At 33.5% G+C, this 26,725-nt stretch overlaps 1 protein-coding gene across 3 annotated transcripts; it reads right to left on the reverse strand.

Moving 5' to 3' along the window:
* Window positions 1-4,291: 4,291 nt before the first annotated feature.
* On the reverse strand, window positions 4,292-26,725 carry LOC18440479 (putative leucine-rich repeat receptor-like protein kinase At2g28990). Of its 3 annotated transcripts, none has more exons than XM_020671053.2 (9): window positions 26,470-26,725; window positions 24,953-25,168; window positions 18,142-18,466; window positions 15,605-16,077; window positions 15,219-15,351; window positions 8,178-8,246; window positions 8,014-8,085; window positions 7,774-7,842; window positions 4,292-5,067 (listed from the first exon to the last, which is right to left on the reverse strand). In XM_020671053.2, exons 1-9 carry the CDS (start codon window positions 26,531-26,533, stop codon window positions 4,635-4,637), a joined length of 1,854 nt encoding a protein of 617 aa, XP_020526712.1. In that variant the 5' UTR covers window positions 26,534-26,725; the 3' UTR covers window positions 4,292-4,634. The 3 variants fall into 3 exon arrangements, with proteins under 3 accessions (XP_020526712.1, XP_088730501.1, XP_088730502.1); XM_088874376.1 differs by having other exon boundaries at window positions 4,759-4,931; XM_088874375.1 differs by lacking the exons at window positions 7,774-7,842; window positions 8,014-8,085; window positions 8,178-8,246.

Genomic DNA, 26,725 nt, shown 5'->3' on the forward strand with positions numbered 1-26,725 from the left:
TATATCATCTTATCTATGTCTTAATCAAATGATTTCTTCATAGATTTATGAAGATCAAAACATAAATTGATTAGCATAATGCTTTTGAAATTGTTTCTACTGTTAAATTTCAGCAAATAATGATGCAAAAAAGTGACCATATTCTCATCCATAACAGAAAAGATTACATCTTATTGAAAATTTTTGAAAGCATAGGGAAGGTACCTTTGCCTTTATTACTACTACTACGATACTTTAGAAAGAGAGAGAGAAAGAGGAATTTGCAAAGAAAGATAGTAAGATAGAGGGATATTGGGTTTCATATAGAGAGATGGAGAGATTTGTAAGAGAAAGAGAGAGAACTGAGAATTCAGAGAGGGGAGGATTTGTGCAGCAAGGGTTGTTGGAATTAGAGAGAGAGAGAGACTTTTGAAGGAGTCAAAGAGAGAGAGAGTAAGAGAAAGAGAGACAACATGAGAGGTAGCGAGAAAGATGGATATTTGAGGAGACATAATGGAATTGCATAGATATAAGAGAGAGAGCAAGAGAGAGGTTCCGATAGAGAGGACACTAGAGAGAGGATATGAGAGAGAGTGTGAGTGAAAAAAGAGAGAGAATATCTAGTTTGGTGAGCAACAGAGGCTGGGGCAAGCTGGTGCACGTCGACGAGAGCTGCAGAGGGAGAGGGAGAAAATATGGCGGAAAAAAGGGTTCATGGGGGCTTTTAGTCGCGCTAAATCTTCCAAATGTGTAACTTCCTTGAACGAAAAGATTTAAGTTCCTATTACTGTAGCACTTTGGGCACATCAAATGCAGAGTGCTATAGTAATGAGGATGGCTGAAGAAGAACATTACCCAAACAAACACGCTTTTGATTAAGACATAGATATCATCTTATTTATGTCTTATCAAATGATTTCTTTATAGATTTATGAAGATCAAAACACAAATTGATAAACACCATGCTTTTGAAGTTGTTTTCTACTGTTAAATTTCAACAGAAAATGCTGTCGAAAAGTGACTATATTTTCATCCATAACAGAAAAGACCACATCTTATTAAAGTTTTTGAAAGCATAGGGAAGCTACCTTTGCCTTTATTACTACTACCAGGATACTTTAGAAAGAGAGGGAGAAAGAGGAATTTTCCAAGAAAGACAGTAAGATAGAGGGATTTTGGGTTTTATAGAGAGAGATGGAGAGATCAGTAAAGAGAGAGAGATCTGGGGATTCAGAGAGGGGAAGATTTGCAGAGAAAAGGTTTGCTGGAATTAGAGAGAGAGAGATTTTTGAAGGAGTCAAAGAGAGAGAGTAAGAGAAAGAGAGACAACATGAGAGGTAGTGAGAAAGATGGAGATTTGAAGAGACATAATGGAATTGCAGAGATATAAGAAAGAGTGCAAGAGAGAGGTTTCAGCTAGAGATGCTACTAGAAAAGATATAAGAGAGAGTGTGAGTGAGAGACGAGAGAAAATATCCAGTTTGATGAGCAACGGAGGCTGGGGTGAGCTGGTGCGAGCCGACGAGAGCTGCAGAGGGAGAAAAATACGGTGAAGAAAGGGTTGATGGGGGCTTTCAATCGTGCTAAATCTTCCAAATGTTTAACTTCCTTTAACGAAAAGATTTAAGTTACTATTATTGTAGCACTTCGGGCACATCAAATACAGAGTGTTATAGTGATGGGGACGGTTGAAGAATAACCTTTCCAAAAAGATACGCTTTTGAGATTGGCCATCCATGGCAGGATACTCTAACTCATCAGCCAATTTGTTAAGTACTGGTATGATATTCAATGTGATGATTGCATCCACGCTTGCATGGCTAACATAACACATACAGGACCAGCGTTTGAAAAGTCGGTCGAGTAGTTTCTAATCGGTCAAGTTACTTACACTTAAGCCCTTTCCAAGCTCGAGTTGTCTTGAGTTGGAGGTCCGACTCCGGGATCCAAAAAGCTTTAAAAAATTTATAAAACAATCCTAAAAAAATAAGAATTATATTTGTATCATGTTTATTTATGATTTCGATCATTTTGAAAAATATTGAAAAGTATTTTTGCCATGAATACTTACTTTTAAATTTTCCCATCTTTTTCAAAATATTTCAAAAATACCCCCTGCCACAAACTCAAATCTATTTTTTCACTACTATTTTAACTACAATTAGTTATATTTTGTTGAATTTTACTTTGAATATATTTTCTATTTTTAAAACTTTTTTTGTATTTTTTTCCTGATAGTTTTCAGCTGCGACGATACTCAGCCCGAGTTACTCAGAATTGACTCGGCTTGGGCATGGGCCAATTAGTCGTCCTGGGTTGACTTTTCGAACACTGTACTGGACGGTGATGATAAAAAATTGGGAAGTCTCAAGGCTCACTATCTGAATAACTAGGGTATTCTATCCAACATAGGTTATTGGTGAGACACCATTAAAATCCCAGTTTCATTGATACAACAAATTGTAGACATGATAACTTTCTTTCATAAGGTATGATTTATTTGTTGTCATACTGGATTTTAAGTCCCATTAGTTTCCCTTTTTCATCTGTGATTTCCCCATTTGGTGCATTAGTTGGGTGTTTTGAATTTTTATAGCTCCTTTTCGGAGGTCAAACATGTAGGGAATTGTCTTGAAATTCTAAACCGAGATACTCTATTTCTCTTTTCTACTTGATCACTAACACCATATTTTACTAATTACATGCAATACCCTAAGGAATTCCACTTTCAACTAGCCCTAGGTTTTGGTCAAATGATAGAAGCTATCTGTCATTACCCTTAATCCAGACATTTTTTATTAATGGTTTCACTTGTAACCATAAGTAGCATTTGCACATTACTACTGAAAAACCCAAAAAGCGAAGAAGCACTTGTACATTATTTTCTAAGGAGGTTCTACAATGTGGTGTTAGGACTTGTACACAACCACTGTTTTTCACTTTGATGGTCGTTAGGAAAACGACATATGCACTTATGACACTAATTGTCCCATAGGATATCGCCTGGTATTGTAGGCATCTCATTTTTAAGGAAGAAGTTTATATAAGATTGCAGCCTTATACTATTGAATTGAGGTGCACCTAAAAAATTCTACAGGATAGAGTGTTATGGTGTTGGAGAACCCTCTAATTGATCATCGCGACCTTGAAAAGTATGAATATGAAAAAAAATAGAATTCCAAATCCAAAACATAATGCATCTTTAAATAAATTATTTGGACTGTCCATTTTCAAAATTCTCAAGTGTATTAATCTATTCAATCTACACCATTTTTTAAATTTAAAATTTTTTAAATAGGAATCATAATATTTTTTATACCAAAATGACATCTCTAAATAAATTTTAGAGATGTGCTACCTTAAGGAAGGAACCTTATACAAACTTCATTCTTTTTTAAAAGAAGTCAAGAATTTCATCATAACATCTTGGCATAAAGTTGACTATCAATATAATGCAAGTGGTGCTAAAACGTTTATAAAAGTCCGAGGCTGTAGATAATCAAATTAAAGCACACATCAAAAATTCATTAAAAAAAGTTATTTTGTTGCTGAAAAACCTTCAATTCGATCATCTCAACCTCAAGATGTATAAACATGATTGAAAATGGTGCATCTTGTAATTTATTACCTAGACCGTCAATTTTCAAGTGTTCATAAATTTGTTCGGTCTACAATATTTTTGAACTTCAAATTGTATTATTAGAGAAAAAATAAATTTTCAAGCCATCATAAAAATTTTTTAATCTTAAAGCAACATATTTCGGCACTATTTAAAGTTGTGCCCTGTTTTGTTTGTTTAGAGCCTCGGCCTTATACAAACCACACCCATGAGTAAATGTTATGTGGAAATATATTTGACTCGTTTAACGAGACAATCAAACAGTATGAGATCCATATGATTGAATCACTCTGTGGACACGTACATTATGCTCCTCAGGTATCTTGTTGTCCATTTGCAACCTCAGGCTAAGGAAGTACTTAGGAGGAATTATTTCTTTTGTTTTAAAATTTTGGGATCCATCAACAATAGATGATTATTTTTAAAAAAAGAAAAAAAATTGAGTTCGTAAATACTTTGATATACCATCCAAAACTTGGATGGTCCCTATTCAATATTTTTACACTGACTTTTTTCTTTCTTTCTCGGGCACTCACATTCACAGGTTCCTAGAGGTTGATGCATTCTTTAATTTTGTAGTCCTAAAAATGTTTCTAGATTGGGTTTTGCCCGAGGGAGAAAAATGAGAAAATGCTCCTACAACAGCAAACATATAATTTCAGCAAGCAACAAGAAGCTTTGGAGAAGTAGGAATAGGAGAACACTCATCTTGACGTGGGCTCGCTATTTAGATACTTTCAACAGTTATGTGCTCCACACTTGGCTACCCAATACTTAAGATGGGTAGGATAACTAATACACCAGAGGTGAGTCCTTTCCGATCCTCTCGTAATAGGGAAAGATTCCCAGCCCCCTTTCTCTAAATCCAATTTCATCATTAGAATTGCTATTTCCTCAGTGGATGGAGAGCATATACCACACATTCAACTTATGCAACCAAAACCCCAATATGAATGTAGAGTATTGTATGAAATAACCACAAAGTTTGAAAGCTCAAAATTGTGAGAAGTTAGAAGATGTGAAAGTATGGTAGCAATTATAGAGGGGGAGCACTGGCCTCATTTGAAGCCAATGAAACATGGGCATGCTCTTGGATCAAATGCCCCAGTTCTGATACCATCTGCTTTTGGATGTCTGCAATTTCCCCAGTGGAAAATCCTGTCTGTCCATATTCACCACCTTCCTCTCCAACTTGAATAGGTACACTTTGGTCATTTTCCACAGAACTTGAAGTAAGGTTGGTTTTGTGGTTGTTTCCTACTTCAGCAATGGTGCTGGTGCTAGTTTGGGGATGGGGAAGTGGAGATGGAGGTGGCCTTTTGGATGATCTCCCCTTACAGAGACAGCAAATGATCACAAGAAGGAAAATGATTATTAGTAGCAAGGATCCAAGGACACTCATTCCAATTATCAAAGATGCATTGCTCTTTTTCCTTTTAGGAAGGATTAACCCTGGGTTTCCTGAAGCCCTGGAAGAAATTTAGACAGAGGTACATGGGGTTGTTTAGTAGTCCAAAGTAAAAGTCAAAGTAAAAGTCAATGTCCATTTGCATAGCTTTTTTCTTAAATAAATGGAAAAGGCTCCACATATATATATATATATATATATATATATATATATATATATATATATATATATATATATATATATATATATATATATATATATAGGCGAAAATAAACGGTGATTTCGTTTACTTTCATCACCGTCTAAAGTTCGTCGCACGGTCACAATTGTCCAGTAGTGTTTCATTTTTCATTTTTTTTCTACAAATCAGAATGATTTGAAATTTGGAGCGTGTGTACATCTTAGTTAGGCACACCTAATAAAAATATATAAAAAAAAAATTGTGAAAAAAAAATTGATCAAAATACCTTTGAAACTTTCGCCTATAGGCGTTGAGAAGATTTTTCCATATATATATATATATATATATATATATATATATATATATATATATATATAAGGGGAATGATTTCATGCAACAATTGTATAATAGTATAATGCAACCATCTTAAAAAACCATGTTATATATAGGGGAAAGCATCCTGTCAGCCCACGAATTGACCACTACAGTATCAGCCAACGGCTCAGATTCAATCCGAGCCCAATCCAATGAACACGACCTCATTTCATATTTGAATTTTTATTTTTTTTCTACAAATTCAACTCATTTGAAATTTTGAGCGTCTATTCTTCAAATTTCGGGGGTATTTTGATCAGTTTATATTTTAGTAATTATTATTTTTATTCTTATTAGGTGGGCCTTGATGAGAAGAATCAAAATCTAAAATTTCAAGTCATTTTGATTTATAAAAAAAATAATTAAAATTCAAATACGAAATTAAGTTTTAATCATCAAATCGGCCCAAATATTGGCTGACGCTGTAGCTGTCAGCCTGTGGGCAGACAAGATCATTTCTATATTTTATATATATATATATATATATATATTATGTATTTTTTGATCGGATCTTAGAAGTAAGCAAACAATAATGCTATAAATCACTTATAACCCGAACATACTTGGCATCAACTTGTGGGATTTTCTTTGGCTTACCCCAAACAATTTGTTCAAGATTTAATGGCTATGGGTCTCTTAACACATATAAATATTTGGGTTTGGAGCCACAAAGAAGAATGAACCTGGCTTGAAGAACTATATTAATCTTAAAAATTCACAGGGTTCTTTATTAGCATGGATACTTTATTGCTCATCTTAGAACTTCTCATGTATCTTAGAGCATTGGCACTCTATTAGGACAATTTGGTGAAGATCATTAGTTTAAGTAATTAACTCAAAGTTAGTTTCGAATTCAATGGAAATGAAAAAAAAGGCTATTTAACGCATTTGAAGGAAGATTAATAAATCAAATCATCGAATGGGGTGGCGCAATTCAAAAAAGAGTAGTAGTAAACTTAGAGGATTTTAGGTGAGAGAAATAGAGAAAGATACATGGATACTTAATGTCATTAGCAAATTAAAATAAAATGTTGATAAATTAAAATGAAAAATAAAATTAATAACTTGAGTCAAACCTCAAGAGAAGTGGATAATACACATTGAGCATCAAAAATAAAAGGGCAAGGAGTAGGCCCAAAAAGACATGATTAGAAGTAATGAGAAAAAATATGAGGACTTATGGACTCACTAAGAGTAGAGTTCTTGATAAAGCAGAATGACATATTAGAATTCATGCAATCGATCCTAAATAATTTGAAAAAAAACTCTAAAGATGATATTAGTGTTGGGTATTCCAACTTTCACTTGGGGTATAAATGTTGCTGTGAGAGTTAATAACAGCTTCAAGCATTGCCCGAGCATGTGAGAAATTTGGGAAACACTAAATAGCATACGAGTCGCATACCATTTGAGTCTTTTATATTTTGTATTTTTTTTTTTTTTTCCTTTGTTTTTATATGAGTATATGCTTCCACAAGAGCATATTGTTCCTTGACACCTTGAGGGGTAAGAGCTACTTGTAAGGATATTATGGATCTAAATTTTGGGATCTACTTAAGGTTTACCATATGATTATTTCAAAAAAAATTAAAAAATTACGTTATTCGATAATTCAGATCTCATTCTCTAAAAATTAGATGTTCTCCATTCAATCTTAGGACATTCAATTTTTTTATACTTAAAAATTACAAGTTTTTTATTAATTTTTTTCTTAGATTAGGTGCAAGGTGGTAGAGATTACTTCCGTAAAATTTGGGGTCCTAAAATTACCCCGATTTTCCCTAGGGAGTGATTTGACAGTATGCTTCGGCTGGAGCATAAAACCTTTTTAGTTTCTTAAATTACAACTCTATTTCTTTCCTTTCTTTGTAATTTTACGATATACTTAGTGCACATTATCAATACAGAACAAAATAATAGATCAAATATCGCCGAAGTGGGCCTGTACTTTAATCAACACTCTACCTCTCTCTGTTTTGTTTTTATTTTTTTTGTTTTTTTTTTGTTTTCTTTTTTTGTTTTTTGAATCTTGTCACTACTCGGACAAGTCCTCCTAGACTAATCAGAATACCTCTGACTCACGGTAGGGTCAAAACCATGGCCTGAGCCAAGTTCTAAAACACTAGTGCTCGCGGTCAAGGAAAAGTAGAACAGCCTTCGACAAACCTATTGCTAAAAATTCAAAAAAGTTGAGGCGATTCTCTTTCTTACTTCACATTGATCTTCTCGTTGTTGAGTGATTTTGGTAATTCTCCGTTGAACCTATTGTTCTCCAAATTTCTGTCAGGACAAAATCAGGAATTAGGTGGTTAGAATGCTGAACCAATTCCAGTTTTTAAATCACTGGTTCGCTCATTTTCGTCAAAGTTGCAACTGCTGAAAGAAAACAAGAGTGCAGTATAATTTTCGTTGAAAAAGTTTGATAAATTGCTATGCCAATGTTTAACTTACAATTCTCTCAAGTTGGGCAATGTTCCGAGAAAATATGGAACTTCACCAGTTAGGCTATTGTTGTGTAGATCTCTGCAATGAAAGAGAACCTTTGATTTACTTGAGATTGTCAAAGTGTTTCCATTAATTGAAACTGACAAGGTCAAGTAGCATATGTGACTTACATGATTTCAAGGGCCTGCATCTCTTCAAAGATGGGAAGAGATCCTTCAAGGCCATAGCTTGAGAGATAGCTGAAAATTACAATATTACTCTGGGGAATGATCATTCTCTCTAACCATCGTTCATATTAAAATAGAATATCAACTCACTGAAGTAAAATAGCTACTTGAGAGGATCTTTCCTATTTGAAATTTTCAGTTTCAATTAAAACTCAAGATATTATTATTTTAAAACCAATGGCCTTTACGTTTTCCAACATTTAGACCATACTATCCAAATATGGGGCGGTCCTTGTTCGATATTCCGAAACTATTTTATTCAGGCAACTTTATTTCTTATTGCTTTATTTTTTAGTTTATTTTATTTTATTTTTAGGTTGGTCACTCATTTCAAGAGATCACATTCTAAAAATGGGTGCAGTTGGCATAACGATGCATCTGAAGCTTTAGAGGTAGGGTACACCTTCAAATTTTATCATGGTATATAATTTTTATGTAAAATGTTCTTAGGATTATCTCAAAATCTATTTTTATATTTAATTATAAAATTTTAAATTTTAAAAATGGTTACAATCAAGTAGATCTATAAAATATAAAAATCTTAAAAATGGACAGTGTAGATAATATGTTGTAAAATGCACTATTTCTGAGATTTAAAATCTTTTTATTGTTTCAGGGTCATACATCTAGATGTTGAGATGATCAATCAAAGGGTTTTTCAACATTAAAACTACCTTTTCCGATGGATTTTTGATGTGCATTCATAGTTCTACATTATAAGGCTGCATCCTTATATAAATTTTTTCCATAAAAAATACTTCAATCGTGGTTTTTACTTGAGGGACAAATGGAATGTATGCGCCTCGTGGAATACGAAATTGTTTCAATAACATGATATATCTTTCAAAAATTATGTACCTGATCCCCAATAAGGTAACAAAATAAGTTACAAAAGCCCATCATACAACGAGAAATTAATGAATGTAGAAATTGTTTATAATGCTTCCTCAAAGGACATTAAACGACATAGTAAAAGTCGTTCTAAAAACTTATTAGCATCATTTTTTAACCGAAATCCCAAAAAATTACCATTGTCTAATACTTCAGAGCCTCTCAAACAATTTAGGATTAGGAACGGTGGATATACAAGTTTTGCAAAAAATTAACGAGATTAAATGATTTCCTAATGTATATCATAAAAAATGCTTTACAAGTGGCTGGGTTATCTTTTGATGGTTAACTAGTTAAGGATATTCATCATTCACTTTTTAATCTAAAATTAATTTTCTTAAGGCATGTATACTTTGAAGGAAAAAGTTTATGTAAGGATGCAACCTTATAATGTAGAACTACGAATACACCTCAAAAATCCATTGTAAAAGGTAGTTTTATTATTGAAAAACCATTTGATTGATCATCTCGACATCGAGATGTATGACCATGAAAAATAAAAAAAATTTAAGTCTCAGAAATAGTGCATTTTACAACATATTATCTACACCGTCCATTTTCAAGATTTTCATATGTTTATAGATCTACTTGATTTTAACCATTTTGGAAATTTAAAATTTTATAATTAGATATAAAAATAGATTTTGAGATAATGTGAAGACCATTTTACATCAAAATTATGTACCATGATAAAATTTGAAGGTGCATGCACCTTACCTCTACAGCTACGGATGCATCCGTATGTCAACTGCACCCTACTTTGAATGCATATGTTGAAGTAGTTGGTGTTTATTTGTTATGAGTGTTCCATTTTTGTTTTTATTTGAATGGCAATATTACCTTATTTTGTAACAAACTTACACAATTTTCAATTTTATGGATGTAGACAACCAGCAACTATAGATATATTAAATTTAATTTCTTATCATGTAGTCAGCCATTTAAAAGAAGCCTCATTTCAAAGAATGAATACCACGAATGATAAGAAATTTATAGGAAATATGCAACTAGAAAAAAAGAAAAGAAAATAATGACGAGTCCCAACTCACAAGCACAAATTTGTTATTATTTAGTCGATGACATAAATATTTAAACAATCGGCTCACTCATCGAATATGGCCTATGCTTGAACTGAGATACTTGACAAAGTCTGAATGAACTTGTCCGAGGGGTGTCCCTAGAAAAAAAGAAAAAGAAAAAACAAAAAATATAGGAAGTCCAGATGTATCTTAAGCACATGCCCAATTGAGAGAGGGCCTTGGGCATGGGGCCCAAGAAGAGAGAGCATGGCTCTCTCTCTCTCTCTCCTAGCTATCTCTCTCTCAGGCATTTTAAGAGATCTCTTTGTCTCCCCCACCCTTCCCTCTCTCTTTGGGAATAAAGCATCTCTCTCTCACTCACTCACTCGGGGACTCACTTGGGACTGCAATATATCTCTATCTATCTCTTTCTTTGTCTCTTGTTTTTTTTCCTTTCTGGGGTGTGGGGGGTTTGAAAGGGAAACAAAAGGGTGGGTTTCTACCGCTTTTTAGAGAGAGGTAAAGAAAAGAGGCAGATTTTCTCCCTATTTTAAAAAGCAAATAGGGGCAAAAAAACTAGCCCGTTTAGAGAGATATAGAAACAAAAGAATTTGCAAAACACCACCACTTTTTAAGGAGAAAGTACATGGTATAAATGTTGAGCTTAGGTGAGACTTCTCTATTGTTGAAACTCCAAGAAGTAAGAATAAAGATGAGATGGTCAGAGGGGGCCTTTCTACCCCTTGCTCTTGTACATGTGTGTGTGAGAGATATGATATAAGGGAGTGGTGCCCCCCTTTTATTCTATTAAAAGTGTCCATGCTAGTTTTACTCACCCGACTACAGTAGAACTCTTGCTTACTGGCCTGTGTTTTACCGTGCTTAGATGAGTATGAATAGTGTTTTAAGATTGGTGAGAACCTTAAACTTTTTCTTAACCTATTATAATCCCAAGTAAAGGAGGTGGGTTGTGTTATGTAGGTAGTCAATACAAAACTTGTCCAAACTTTCCATGAATCTGAAATCTATATTGTGTGCTTATGCTAGGGTGTTCCTTGTAAGCGATGTTTTGTAGTATTGTGAGAAATGAGCAAGGGTTAGCTGGGCATTCCTGAGAAGTGGCACGCTGAGCGGCCCCCGGTTGCAGTGAAAATAAGCAAGGGTCCATGTGACATTATGAGTACGGGTAAAGAAGCTAGTTCAAGATAATAGGATTTTGATAGCCACATAGAATATATGAACACTTACATGTAAGGGTATGGAGTTAGTAGATAGAATAAGGCAAAGGAGAATAGAAATAGCTTGTTTACAAGAAACTAAGTGGTCAGGAGATAAAGATAAGGAAATAGATGAGCACAAAAATTTAGTATACATGAAAAGATTGTGTAGACACAATAGTAGATAAAGATTTAAAAGATAAAATAGTTAATGTCAAGAGAGTAGGTGATAGGATTCTATTAATTAAACTTATATTAGAGAAATAGATAATTGACGTAATTAATGTTTATACATCACAAGTAGGAATATAGATATAAGTAAGAGACAATTTTAGGAGGATATAGATAGACTAGTCCGAGACATACCAAATGGAGAGAATACCTCTTTAGAACGGGCTTAATAGAATGTAAGGAAGGATAATAGAAGATATGACGGGGTACATTTGGGATATGAGTTTAGTGAAATAAAATATATAGGTAAGTCTATTGTAGATTTTGCTATGGCCTACGATCTAGCAATACAAAATATTTACTTTACAAAGCGAAATGAATATTTAATAATCTAAAAAAATGGATTATATAAAAGCTACATAGATTTCTTCATAGATATGAAGATGGATCGACTATCATGTAAAGACTGTAAGGTATCCCAAGAGAGACTTTGACTACCTAATATATGCTTATTGTTAGGGACGCTTGCATAAAGACCTAGAAGAGATGTGGTGAATTAATAGGTGTTCAAAGACTAGGTAGTGGAATTTGAAAAATGAAAAAAAAAAAAAAAAAAATTAGGGATAAATTAGTTAAAGAAAGAATATGGAACTCTGAACATGCAGTCAAAGAATATGGAACTCTGAACATGCAGTCAATGATAATTTGATTGTATTATGTGAACTATCAAGAGCTTATGAGCTACACTATGAAGTTGTGGTATAGAGTGATTTGAGCAATGATTAAGGCATAGAATATGTGTATCAAAAAACCAATTCAATTTTATGCTAGGGAGGTTTGAGGTTATTTTTCTATTTAGGCAACTGATTGAGAAATTTAAGGCAAAGGGGAAATACCTCTATATGGTCTTTCTTGATCTAAAGAAAGGTTATGATAGAGTACCTCGAGATTTGATTTGGTGGGTGTTTAAAAAGAATGAAGTCTCTAGACACTACATTGTCTTGGTGAGAGATACATATGATGGAGCACTAATTAGTGATGAACAACTAGTGGAGAGAAGAATGAATTTTCACTGACAATAGATCTATATCTTTGTCTTAATTATAAATGACTTAACTAGGCATATAGAAGATGAGGTACTGTGTTGATTGATGAGACCTAAAATGACGTCAACACAAAGTTAAAACTTTGGAGGGGTCCTCTAGAATCTAAAGGTTTTAAAATTAGCTAGACTAAGACAGAGTATATGGAATGCAAGTTTAGAATAGTAGGAGTAGAGAGAAGAAAATAGTTAAGATGGATAGCTAAAAAATACCAAAAAAAACACACTTTTGCTATCGTGGATCAATAATTCAATAACATTGAGAGATTAAAGAAGATGTCACATATCGAATTACACCAGCTTTACTTATGGGGTGGAATGTTGGGCGGTCAAGAAACAACATACCCATAAAATGAGTGCAACCGAGTTGTGAATGATGAGATGGACGAGTGGCAAGATAAGAAATGATAGAATTCAAAATAAATTTATCTAGGAGAATTTAGGTGTGACACCAATAGGTGGGATAAAGTAGACTTAGGTTGGCTGGCCATATGTAGTACAGGCCCAATACAACATTAATTACGAAGTGTGAGTTAGTTCAACTAGAAGGCTCAAAAAGCATAAGGGGGTAGGCCCAAAAGGATATTGTTGGAAGTAGTGATAAAAGATATGGGAACTTCTGACCTCATTGAGAGTATGACCTTTAATAGAGTATAACTGCGAACTAAGATTTGTGTAGCCAACCCCAATTAGTTTAAAAAAAGCTCAAACGATGGTAATGATGGATAAGTATGAACATGAATTTGCCTAAGTACTACTCAACTTCGCATTTAACCCGAAGGGGTACATGGGAACTTCCTTAGGCATAGGTCAAAGTTGAGTATCTTGGCCAAGTTTGAGTCGGAAGAACTCTTGATCATTGATACAACAAATAAACGCCCTCTTTGTCCTCTCACTCACATTTAATTACTCAAATTTTTATGCATCTATTTTATTGGTTCTAGGAGTTATTCCATTAAGTTTGATCAAATGGTGTTAAATGAAGTTTCATCCCAAAAATAGCCCTCATGCATTAGTATCCAACTTGTTGTGAATTAGTTGCCGCTAACAAGTAACCAAGGTTCAAATTTAGGGAACATAGAAATGGATGTATAGTTTTGATCAAAAAACATGATCTCAAAAACACTTTTTAAAGTAACCAAGTAATAATTTGAGAGAGAGGAATGTGACTAGTTTAGATTTTCATTATGGAATAAAAAAGTAGGCTCATTTCAGGGCATCGAGGGTGGCAAGAAACAATTCGATTTCAAATTAATCAAATAAATCTTATAGTTAACATTATTAGTAAGCTAATACTTGATCAAAATATAAATAGATTAATCATTCTTAAGGCCCAAAACTCATCCCACAAACTAACATTGCGAAATAGTTACTATTGTGCAGTGTTTTTACTTCTTACCTAAAAATTTAAGTAAGATTTCTAAGTTTTGTCACTATATTATGGAGTACAAATATTGAAAGCAAGAACAAAATTAAAATTTAGCAATGGGTGAAGGGGAGGAAAGAGAAAATTACGTAAAAACAAACTAATGTGTATTCAAAGGGTTTTGGTTCAATGAATTAGGAGAGAGTTTAGGAAATATAGCCAAAGAAGAATTCCTATGTAATCCTTTTTAAGAAATCTCTCTTAAAACATGATTACTTACATCAAATATTTTCTGTTCATGCAAAAAGAGTCATGTTTTAAGATAGAGTAAAAGTCACACGGTCTAAAAATAGGAAGAAAAGGAAAAGAAAAGTTAGGTTCTTAATGGACTTTGCTAATTATTTAAAAAAATGAACATATATGGTGCATAAAAAAATAACACATGCCTTGTGAGAACCTTCATATACTCTTGAAAGTTGTTTTTTGTTTCTTTCTCACATTCTTGTACTAAGAAGCTTTGAATCTTGATGGAATCCCAATCAAAATATTCATGTAATGCTTTAATGTTAGTCTTGAGTGTGATTAAGAGAGTACCTATGTATGTCTATTTATCATAGAGGTAAATTTTTAATAAAAAAGAAACTTTCGAATTGGTTTTCGTTTTTTGAGGTCTCCATCATCATAATCTCAGGGTGGTCAATACCAAGATAATACTCAAAGCACTAATGATTTTTTGATGAAGCAGAATCCCATATTATTTTTAAGTATGTTCAGCTTTAGATAGTTGATTATCTGATTTTTGGTGATGTCATCTCTTTGGTTTGATCAGATTTCCTTAGGGCACGTTTGGTATACGTGAAAGTATTGCCATGTGAAAACATTCCTTCATGTGACTACAGGTGGGATTTTTCTAATACCAATTGGCATAAAACAATTTCCCTCATATGCCAACTGGTGTGAAAAATGTGTTAGGACCAATTGGTATACAAAAAAAAAAACCATTCTAATCACATGCGGGAGTCTTTTCACAAAAATATTCTCACGGTAGTATACTTCCCCTATCAAATTGGGTCTTCATTATTCCATATCATAAAGACTTTGCGTCCATTTTGAATTGGGTAGAATATTCATATTTCTATCAAAATAAGAGGCGTTCTTAGCACATATGGGAAGGAAAAGTGGAAGTAAGAGAAAGACAGAGCATATTGTACTACTCACAGTGCATTCACCCTAGGGGCATCGTCATTGCTACATTGCAACCATTCCCAATTGGATTTCAATGGCAAGCATGGATCGCCTGTCCAACTTTGTAGTTGGATAAATGCTGAACTAAGTTTTGCCAGGCCTTCCACTGAAAATTACAAGAAAAATTGGATACTAGATAATTAAATAAAACCTAAGAAATACATAGACAAGTATGTAATACATTCGAATATTTAATTCATATGGAGAATGTAGAAATTTTTCTTCTACTTTTCTAATCTGAAAAGAAATGTGCATTCCTTTATTTCAGATCTTTAGCAAGAAAGCATAAGAAGTCAAAGTAAAATAATGGAGAGAGAAAGAGAGAGAGAGAGAGTAGGTCTGCCTTCCCTCCAACTTACAGTCAGTTTGTGAGGTTGATTGTGTCGTTAGCAAATCACTAGATGTGTATAGTTCAAAGGCAGAGATGAGTGGTGGAAAATTCGAATTTGGAGTCGAAGAGAGGGTGAGATTTAGGGGACCAACTGCTGGGTCTGCGTACCCAGAGAACTCATCAATCATTCGATAGCGCGGGCTCAATGTCATGTTGTAGCTCTTGCCATCAACATAGATATTGAATGTTCGATTTCCAACTGCCATCTCTGACACCTCAGTGAAGTAGATTGCTAAATATGCTGACCTTTCAGACATGGGCAGATCAAAAGAGAGATACATTGGGCTTGTTGAATTTGCTGATTCAACAGCTGTGCTCATAACAGAAAATGGTGGATCATCACTAACTGAGTTGATAAGGTACGAGAAGTCTGCTATCACAACATCAGTGTTTGATGGAGTCCAAGACCACCATACTCTATTGTGCTCATCATATGGATACCTGTAATTAAATACATTAAATAAATTAGTTTTTATGATGAATTCAATTCCATCAAAGAGCTAACGAATATGATGACTAATCTTACTTTAATAGTTTTGAGCTTAAATTCTACAATAGAGGAGAATTAGAGATGAATTAAGGGATATGACTGTCAATTTCTACAACATTTACAAACCTCCGAAAGATTATCCATTTGTTTGACAGTAGTTTGCAGTCATCCTAAAACTTTGCATTTCGATAAGATCTATTGTTTAATCAATTTTATTTTTCTTTTTGGAATTGATTGCAACGTGAATCAAGAGTTAGAAAGATCAAGTACACAAAATCCTTCTGACACGATTTTTGGATGTCCATTAGTAGTTTAGAATTGGCAGTCCAAAACATTACAGGTTCTTTCAATATATAGTATGATCCATGTGGTCATGAGAATAACTTTTGGTTGTCAGGATTATCAACTTTCATGGATTGGTTAGATGATGATGAGGAAAGATCGGCCCCATTAAACGTATAATTTGTGTAGTTTCCTTTGCTAGCCAATTCTTGGATTTGGCAAGATGACCCCTATAATTGTAATGGTCATTTGTATCATATTTAATTCTTCATTTTCCTAATAGGATAGTGGATGCGAGACGAGTGCATAGGCACACTTCAACGGTTTAGATTAGATGGAAAACACATTGATGGCCATGATTTATGAAGCTGTTTTAATTTTAATTTTTCTACTAATTGGATTGACATGAAATTTTGGAAGTGCTTGAGCCACACTTTTGTGCACCAAATAAATATAAAAATATAATTTGTTAAAACTAAATTGAACACCATTCTTTGAAACATTTAGAACTATTTTTGTCAATTTAATTTTTTTGCAAATCATATTTAATATGTTTTTAAGTGTACCTGTAGACTCTCCAAATTGTAAGCAAATAAACATTAAACAATCATGACTGTTCATTTTCTTTTATTTTAATCTGAAATGTTCAAAGGGTACTTATGTTCCCTCCAAGTGTCCACATCTTGTGTATACGATATTTTCTTTTTTCCATAATAACAATCATATTGACGTTAATGAAGTGGTGGAGAATCAATAGTAGTATTCATCTTTGCCAAAGTCACTTATGAGTAGTCAATGGCTGCATTGTTATAAGAGGACCAAATGGGCATATTGTAATCAGTGGAATGCAATCGTAGAAAGTGTATTTACTTTTCCAAAACCATATATCTCCTTCCTATCAGCCATATGTTTGCCTTTAGTCACTTACTGGCAACCTCTATCTCTTTAACACCTTTATATCATTATCATCATTCAAGTTTTTTTCCAATTATTTATGGTCGATCACATGAATCATGCTCCTTCATTTTTCTTTATCAATGACCATACCCTGAATAAGATGAAAAATCACCATATTTTCTCTTATTACTTATAACCATGTCTTTTGGGGCCTTCTTTTTGCCCTTTTAAAGCTTTTCCCTTGAACCAAATTGTACCTCTTAACCGGTGTAATATTAGGTCTACATCATACATGGCCAACCTACCTAAGTGTGTGTTCTCTCATCTTATCACCTATTGAAGCTACGCCTAAGTTCCTTCTTAAGTATTCATTCGGAATTCTTTCCTTTCTTATCATGTCACTCATCCATCTCAATATCTTCATCACAACTATACTCATTCTATGGATGTTGTTCCTTTACCACCCAACATTCCGTCCTATAAAGCATGATTGGGTTTATATTTCGCACCTTTGTCTATTTTGATAAGAAAAGATAAAAAAAGCTACACATAAAAGAAAATGTTTGTTTGTTGAAAAAGAAAATAAAAATCATATACATGATAGGCATAAGGATAGTAAAGTTGTTGTATTTCTTTAATCAAATTTTTGGCTAAGCAATTGCAAATCACATGCAAAGTACTCAAATTCCAATACTGAAATGCCTGAAAAAGGTTCTCTGTTATTGTAAATAAGCAAAGTGAAAAAAGGGAAATACGTCCAAAGTTTTGAATGACCAAATCACAATATACCTTTTCTTATTTAGGACATTAAATTACATGTACTTTTTCCTACTTACCCTATATACTCAGATGTTGCTCCAAAGTCAATCCTACTTTGAATGAACAATGCACGCTCAGTGTCCATGTGCGAGTACATATTCTTGGGGAGCTCTGTCAATTCAATTGCAGAGACCAAGGGGAACTCATTGGGAATTGTTCGAGTCACACAAAAGGTTGTACTACTGCTCGATGCCACATACACTACTTCGTAGGCCACTGCTTTTTCCTCTGAAGTTATGATGTTGACCCATATGTTATTATCAAATTGGATATCAAATGCCGGAGGTTTTGAGAAGCCATCATAGTTACCATAGTAGAATCCTACTCGTAGGAGAAGCTTCACTGTGAAATTCAAAAGTTGTTTAGTTTTGTGAGCAATGCTATGGCATAAAGAAGAAAGTATAACTATGGGTTGATTTTAATAACTTTGCTTTTGGTACAAACTTTAATCTGACAATAATGGAATCCTATATGAAGATAAATGCATGTCAGTCATTTATGCACATTCTATTATTTTCAAATATTAAAAGAGATGATTAAACTCTAATCATTTCCCTTAAAGCATAAATGGGATAATTACCAAAAAAAAGCAGCTTGAAAAGATTTAATATCTATTTTACATGGGAAATTATTATATTTGAATCCTTTACCTTTATTAATCAGTATAGTTGTAAGATGATCAATTTGTATTTTATAGTTCTCAAATCGAATGGATTTCCCAAAATATATAAAATTAATGTCCTTGCAAACCAGGTGTCTAAATGTGAATTATTTGCAATAACGTTATCAGAATAGTATATGACACTAAATCTAAAAAGTTATTACCAGATCATTTAGCATTTATCAGTTTGATTGGTCATCAAACAATTGGGCAAATAACAATGGCTAAAACCCTTTGTCAAAGATTTAAAAAATAACTGTTTAACACTATGATGCTCTCAAGATCCAAGTTTTCACATGATTAACCTAGTTTGTAATTTGGTCAGTACTCCAACTAGTCAAATCATTTTGATCTATTTCAATATTGATTACACTATTTCTAATGTTTTTCCTAGAATAAACATTACATGTGCATCAATATTAATATTGATGTCCAACATAAGTTGACATCGTATCAGCTTAAAACACACATGAGGAAAAAGATGTCTATAAATTATTACAGAAGCCTTCAGTGTGATGCTATATAAGCTGGCTCTAAAGTATCTCAAAATGTCCTTTCTATTCCCACTTACAATCTAGAAAGAGATATCTATACAATTATTCATAATTATTGTAGAAGCCTTCAGTGTGATGTTGTCTAAGGTGGAAGAGTTGGGAAGATTTGCTAGTTTTAAGGTACCTCAAAACCCTTTTATTTCCCACTAACAATATATTGATTATATCATTTTTTTTTGTGATACTAATCCACAATTGCTTTATTTTATTAATAATTTCTTAAACGTTGTGAAATAACGTTGGGGCTTAAGGTTAATGTTAAGAAAACTTATTTGATTAGAGTCAATTGTGTGACTAATTGGGTGGACTCTCTTGCCATGATAGTCGGTTGCAAAGTTTATTATTTTTCCATTAGAAACCTTGGCTTACCAATATCTGATTTTTTATTATTGAGATTGATTTCAGATCTTGTGTTGAAGTGATATCATGTAAAATTTGATCTATGGAAAATGAAGTTCCTTTCTATGAGGGGTAGAGTTATTCTTGTAAATTCTTCATGGGCGAACCTTCCTATTTACTAAATGACCCTCTTTACTATGGCTAACTTAGTGTGCAAGGAGTTTGAGAAGTTGATGAGGGACTTTATGTGGGGAAATATGGATCAAAGGTAAAAGTATCATCTTGTCAAATGGAGCACGGTGTGTACACTAAAAATAGAAGGTGGCTTAGGAGTTAGAAAGTTTAATTTAGTTAACAGCTTTTTACTTGCGAAATAGTAGTGCAGGCTTATGCATTGTGAGGAATTGCTGTGGTGCAAGGTTGTCAAAGCTACGAATGGAGTTTGGCCTGAGTTTGTCTTAAATGAGAGGGGCATGAGGGCTGAGCTTGTTTCTGAATTTTGGAAGGGTATTCGTGGGATTAGAGAGATTGTGGCTAGAAATGTGAGGTGGTTTGTAGATAAAGGAGATATAGTTTCATTTTGGCATCATCTGAATTTTGGAAGGATATTCGTGGGATTAGGGAGATTGTGGCTAGAGATGTGAGGTGGTTTGTAGGCAAATGAGACATAGTTTCATTTTGGCATCAAAAGTGGTTAGGGGATTCACCTCTGAAACTCCTTTATCCTTAACACTTTGCAAGAGCTACAATTTCAGAGGCGATAATAGAAGCCAATTTTTCACACATGGTTCGAATAAACATTGAAAAATTGATTGCATTTATAATAAGGTTTTAGATGATGTTATAAACCAATTGCAGAATCTATTATCTTCTCTCAACTTTGTCTACATCTCTTAGAATTTGGATGATGAGGTGGTTTGGGAATGGGAGAATGATGACATATTTTTGTTAAATCAGTTTAGAGATTGTTGTGTTCTGATCATTTAAGGAACATTCCCTCCTCTTTAAAGTATGTTTCGAAGTTGCCTATACCATACAAAATTATGTGCTTTCAATATGTTGCTCTTTAGGGTAAAATAATAACTATTGAGAATCTAAAAAAGAGAGGCAAAATCTTGGTGAATGTATGTTTGCTAAAAGGGATGAAGAAAATGGTGATCTTGTTGTTTTACGTTGCCCTTTAATCTCAGCTATTTGGAACTGGTTTTTAATATTATGGATGTCAGAATGATGCTGCCTTAGGTGCACACGAATCTTCTTATGCATTTGGAGCTGCCAGGGTTGCAAAAAAAATGGACATGTGGTGTGTCAGATTTTGAGAATAGCTGTATTATGGGAATTCTAAAAGAAAAGGAAGAGACGAACATTTGAAAGACTTCATCATGATTTTCAAGATGTTGTACAAAGAGTCCATAATACCTTGTGGTGCTGGTTTTCAGTTACCAATCAAGAATATGGTTAGTCAAAGGTGGATGTTACTCTTAATTTGATGTCCATTATAAATGGTACAATAGTATGCATTAAACCAAAGGGAAGGTGACAGTTACCTTTGGAAAAATTTATCAAACTTAATTTTATTGGATACTCACTTAGAAACCCAGGAGCAGCTGGCTTTTGGTTTAGCGGAGGGGTGTGGGGGTGGGGGTGGGGGGTGGGGGGTGGGGTGGGGTGGGGGTGATTAGAAATTCAAATGAACATGCTTTCCTATGTTGGCCTTTGTGGCTTTACGATGGCTAATGAGGTAGAATTTAGAGCCCTTTTGCAAGGCCTGAAATTGGTGAGAGAAAGCTTTGAGGGCTAGTGTTGCGTCATTGAAGGTAAATCTTTGAATGTAATAAACCAGTGTAATAAGTAGAGCAGGCCATATTGGAAGTTGTAAGCGATTTAGGCAAAAGTTTTAGACATCTATGTTGGGATGGATTTCTCTTTTCAACATGTCTACAGAGATGTAAATGATTTGGCGGATGGATTGGGGTGCTTCTTTTGAATCTATTTCGATTGCTTTTGGGGTCTCCTTCCATGATTCTTTTTTTTTTTTTCTTTTTTCTGATATAACTCTCTATAGCGTTGACTAATAAAATTTATGGTCTACTTGTAAAAAAAAAAAAGGGATTATCTGACTTCCAATAGTATGTTAAAACTCTTTACTACTTCTATTTCTAACACATTTCTAGATGTATTTCTTACCTATATCTAGAGGTGATGACACATGACACTAGACCTATATTGGAGTATCAAGGTAACACAAACAAGATTGCCTTTGTGGTCATAATTTGGATATAAGTAACCCTTAGTGGAGGTGTGGGCATGTGTACACATGTGACATCTAGGGAGAGAGAGAGAGAGAGAGAGAGAGAGAGAGAGAGAGCCTCTTAGAACAAGGGGTTTGTTCCCCCAAATACTTGTAATCTTTTGTTTATAGTGGACTAACTGCCTATCCTGTAAATGTATCTCGAAAGAGTGAACCAAATAAAAATTTTGTGTTTCAGTTATTGCTTGTTTGTGTATCTTTTGTTTCCCACACCCACATACAAATAATATTATTATGTTTAAATGAAATTGATCCTAGCGAAGACTAAAAAATTTGGATATTTCAAAATAAATTAGAATAATAATTGATATTTTTTACTGACTATGAACTTATGGTGGAATGGCAGATCACTATTCCTTGTTGGTGAAGGAAAAGTATGGGACCTGGTCTTCCAAGATAGACATATGGGCTTGCTTGGATGTGCTTATTATTATTGATAATTTGTTATTTCAATAAAATTATTAATGATAAAGAATTCTCAGTTGTTTGGCTGTGTCCGTAAAAAATAATATGAGATAGAGTTATAGGAAATTTTATATGTAAGTACAAAAGTGGTTTTGCTTTATCCAGAGTACTTATTGACAATAAAGAACTAAAAATGGCTGAAAATCATTGAAAATGTTAAATTATTAAATAATACAATTTATTTACCAAACAACTAACAAAACAATATTATGCAAAGTAAATACATTTCAGATAAGATAGTCTATTGAGTAGATTAATCGTCATTCAAACATGCCCTAAAGGTACTATTCTTAATTTCGATCAATTTGAGCTATGAATAGGAGATCAAGGACCTTCCATACGCCTTACGTTTGTTTATTTCCATCAAATTGAGCTATAAATTATCTCTCAACCATCTGCAGTTGAAATCGAGGTTCCTATGCATTATTTCAATTAGCTTAGGGAACCACTTTCTAACCTAAATAGATACCAAACCTTTTTCTTCACAAAAATTAGAAAAGCGCAAGAAAAGCACAAAAAACAAACACGAGGAAGCGACGGTCTGGTAAAAAAAACTTTTGTTGGAAACTTCTTTCTTGAGAAGAAATGTCCCTTTCAAGGATTAAAAAAGGGAAAAGTCTATGTACTTCCCCTATCGTATAGCAGATGTATACTTTCCCTCTCATCTAGCCATCCAATTTAGATCAAGTGAGCCTATGATCGTTTGATCTAAATTTGATGCTTCAGAGTATTTTATTTTTAAGTTTTTTTCTGCATATTTTATGAATATGAAATTTGGTATGTTCCATCATATCAATGAGGTACACCTAAAAAAAATATTAAAAATACTTTTTCGATAAAATATAATCATCAAAATACGGTATTTTAGTCATTTAATTTTATTGAGAATATTTTTTTTATATATTGTACAGGTGTGAACTTCAAGGAGTCGACGCCCCAAATTTTGTGTCAAAATATTTTGTAGAAAAAACATTTAAAATAAAATAGTGTATTGATGTGATATTATATTTATAGCCATCTCAACCGTCGATTCAAAATGTATGGTTGGTTAACGGGAAGGTATGTTGTAAGGGATGCATCAAACATTGCTCTTAACAAAAAAAACAAAAAAAAAAACGACCCAAATTGGAAACGACTGATCCAGAAAAAAAATTATTGGCACCAAGCCAGTGGTGGGAACTCACTTTTTCAATTATCTTAAAAAAATATATATTTACAAGGGGCAAACGCATCCTTGTGAGGGTCCATGCTGCAAGGGATTGAGACTTGAGAGGGCAAGACGGTGCCTTGTCCTTTAACAAAGGAAAGGCCCCCAAATAATATCCACTATATCCGATGTGGGATAAAACAAAAGTAGCCAATTAGGCTAAAAAGGGTTACAGCACTTGTGGGGACACCGTTGAACGAACGGACCTAGCTTGAAGATGGGGAAGCCATACCTTACTTCTTTTTTGTAGCGTTATAGGGAAATTATATCGTAATAACCAATATCACAATAAGCCATGACCAATATGAGAAAAACTAACAAATAAAATTGAATTTAAAGTTCTTTCAAATGTAAATTTTAATTCACATGTGATTTGGTCTGAAAGTAGAGATATCAAATTTTTAATTCTCAGTGTAAATAAACAACTAAACAAGTAATATTAATAATCTACATAACAAGGAGCCTTCACTAATCTGACGAAAATACCAAATAAAATTGAATTGAAAGTAATTTCTCAAACTTTGTAAGCTATGAGTACTATTTCATGCTCTTCAGTAAAATAAATTTTTTTGAAGTTTTTTTTTTTTAAATATACCATTTAAATAATTTTTTCAAAAAATTAAAATATGTTTAGGGAAAATGCATTTGTGTCATAGTTTTGTGTAATTACATCCGTAAAATACCAACTAAGAGACATAATTACGCAATAGCTAACGCCCTATCTAACCAAGCACATAACCAAACCTTATATCTCGATAAAATACCTCAACAAGTCGATTGTACTCTATGTGTGGGAAAGGCATGTTAGTATCAATAATTAGTATTAAAGTTAATATCAATAAACATTTAGACAACAAAAGGTATATCAATATTCACGTATTTTTGTAAAACAATGAAAATATATAAATGCAATATTCATTCTTCGTTTGTATTTCAATTGTTGCAAGCTCCATTTCGGACCATGTATTTATATCTACAATAATTATAGTACTTTTTTTTCAATGGTCAATAAACACCCAAACATGGAAATGACATCTCAATATTTACCTGTTTTTTACAAAATAATAGCAATACATAATGCACCACTGCAAAGTTTTTTTAGAGACTGAAACCAATTTTAGGGATTTTACATGATTTTTTGAATTTTTTTGATATCAAAACCGGACGATCTGATCAATTCTCCAAACCAGATCGCTGATTCACCGATCCAACCCGATTTTTAGGATTTTTAAAACGCTAGCCCCCTTGTTAAGTTAAAAGGAAAACGGAGAAAAGAAGTATGGGCCTCTACCTCCAGCACCGGACACAGGCAAAATGTAACAATTTTTATTTTGTGAGGAGAAAGCACGCAGTGTGAGGAATATTTGGGAGTGGGTGGTGGTCCCGCTTCTGACGACTTTGTTCTCCCCTGACTTGATGTAGGAATGATCCGGCACCCATACCCTTCCATTCAGATCCAAGTAACTCTCTTCCACTCCACAATCTATCCACAACGATCCACCCATGCCTGTGTAAAAAATAACATTTCTAAGTAAATTGGGTTTTAATCTTTCTTTAAAAAAAAAAAAAAAACGATTATGAAATAGTGGATTATTAGCAATATTATGAAATTCGGATTGGCCCCCAAACTGGAGAGGGCTAGTGCAGTCAAAATCAATTTAGTTGATGGTTAACTGGTTGGACGGGATTTTAAAAAAAGGTGCAGTTTGCATACAGATGCATCCGTAGGTGTAGAGGTAAAGTGCACCTTCAAAATTTATCATGGTATATAATTTGAGTAATGATCCTATAGGACCCTCTCCCACCCATGTGTGTAGGATCTTAAAGAATCACCATTAAATTTGGAACGGATCTATAGAAAAGTTATCCATGCCAAATTTAATGGTGATCCTTTGAGGTCCTACACACATGGGTGGGAGAGGGTCCTATAGGATCATTTCTACATATAATTTTGATATAAATTGTTCTTAGGATTATCTCAAAATCTATTTTTATATCTAATTATAAAATTTTAAATTTAAAAAATAGTTAAAATCAAGTAGATCTATAAATATATGAAAATCTTGAAAATGGACAGTGTAGAGAATATATTGTAAAATGCACTATTTCTGAAACTTAAAATCTTTTTATTTTTCAGTCATACATCTCGATGTCGAGATGATCAATAAAAGGGTTTTTCAACATTAAAACTACCTTTTCTGATGGATTTTTGAGGGGCATTCGTAGTTCAACATTATAAGGTAGCATGAGAAAATTATCAACATATCAGTAAGGATATATTACTTGACATATTATTTGTGTGTCACTATTTCAACTCATGATAATGTATATTCTAAAATTAAATCAAACAGTATCGATAAAGTGTTCAATTATTTATCTCTCATGAGTATTTTGCTAAACTCCCCAATAAAAAAAAATTAGGAAGAATAAATCAATATTTTTTTGAAACACATCACAACAAAAGCCCAATTCTTAATTTATCCAGCCATTTTCAACTAGCCAGCTTGAGAGCTCAAAAACTGAATGAGGATCGATTTTGATCGCTTTTCAACTAACTGTTATTTTTGCGATAGGACAGCAGTCGAACCGGTCATTTTGGTCCATTATGTCCGGTCTTGATAACACTGATTATTAGTATCCTTGGAAAGAGTAGAAGGAGGAATTTTTCACACCCTTACAAATCCATATAAAGTCTATGATGAAAGAGCTAAAATCAAGTTTACATCAAAACAATTTGAAAGCAAATCCGAATTAAACGGAAAGCAAGTACTTTAGTTCCCTTTGTTTTGAAGTTAGTGACAGGTTTACCAGGAGTGAAGAGGTGGAGAAGAAAGAGTGGCATGAACATGAAGACCCGCACCCATGTATCCATATCTCTTACAATACCATGAATCTCATAATATTAACATACAATCTCATGAAGAGGAGATGGATGAAGATGAATATAAATGCTCCAACTCTTCTGAGGTGCCAACTCTCAGGAACAGGAATATTAGTGGGAAATGTTTACGAGACTCGTGAACAAAACTAGAGAAAACGCCCAGCTCGACTTGACGTGGCAGCA

Source organism: Amborella trichopoda, chromosome 8, assembly GCF_054954075.1.
Source record: "Amborella trichopoda isolate Santa Cruz 75 chromosome 8, AtrichopodaSantaCruz75HAP2 v2.0, whole genome shotgun sequence".
NCBI lineage: Eukaryota > Viridiplantae > Streptophyta > Magnoliopsida > Amborellales > Amborellaceae > Amborella > Amborella trichopoda.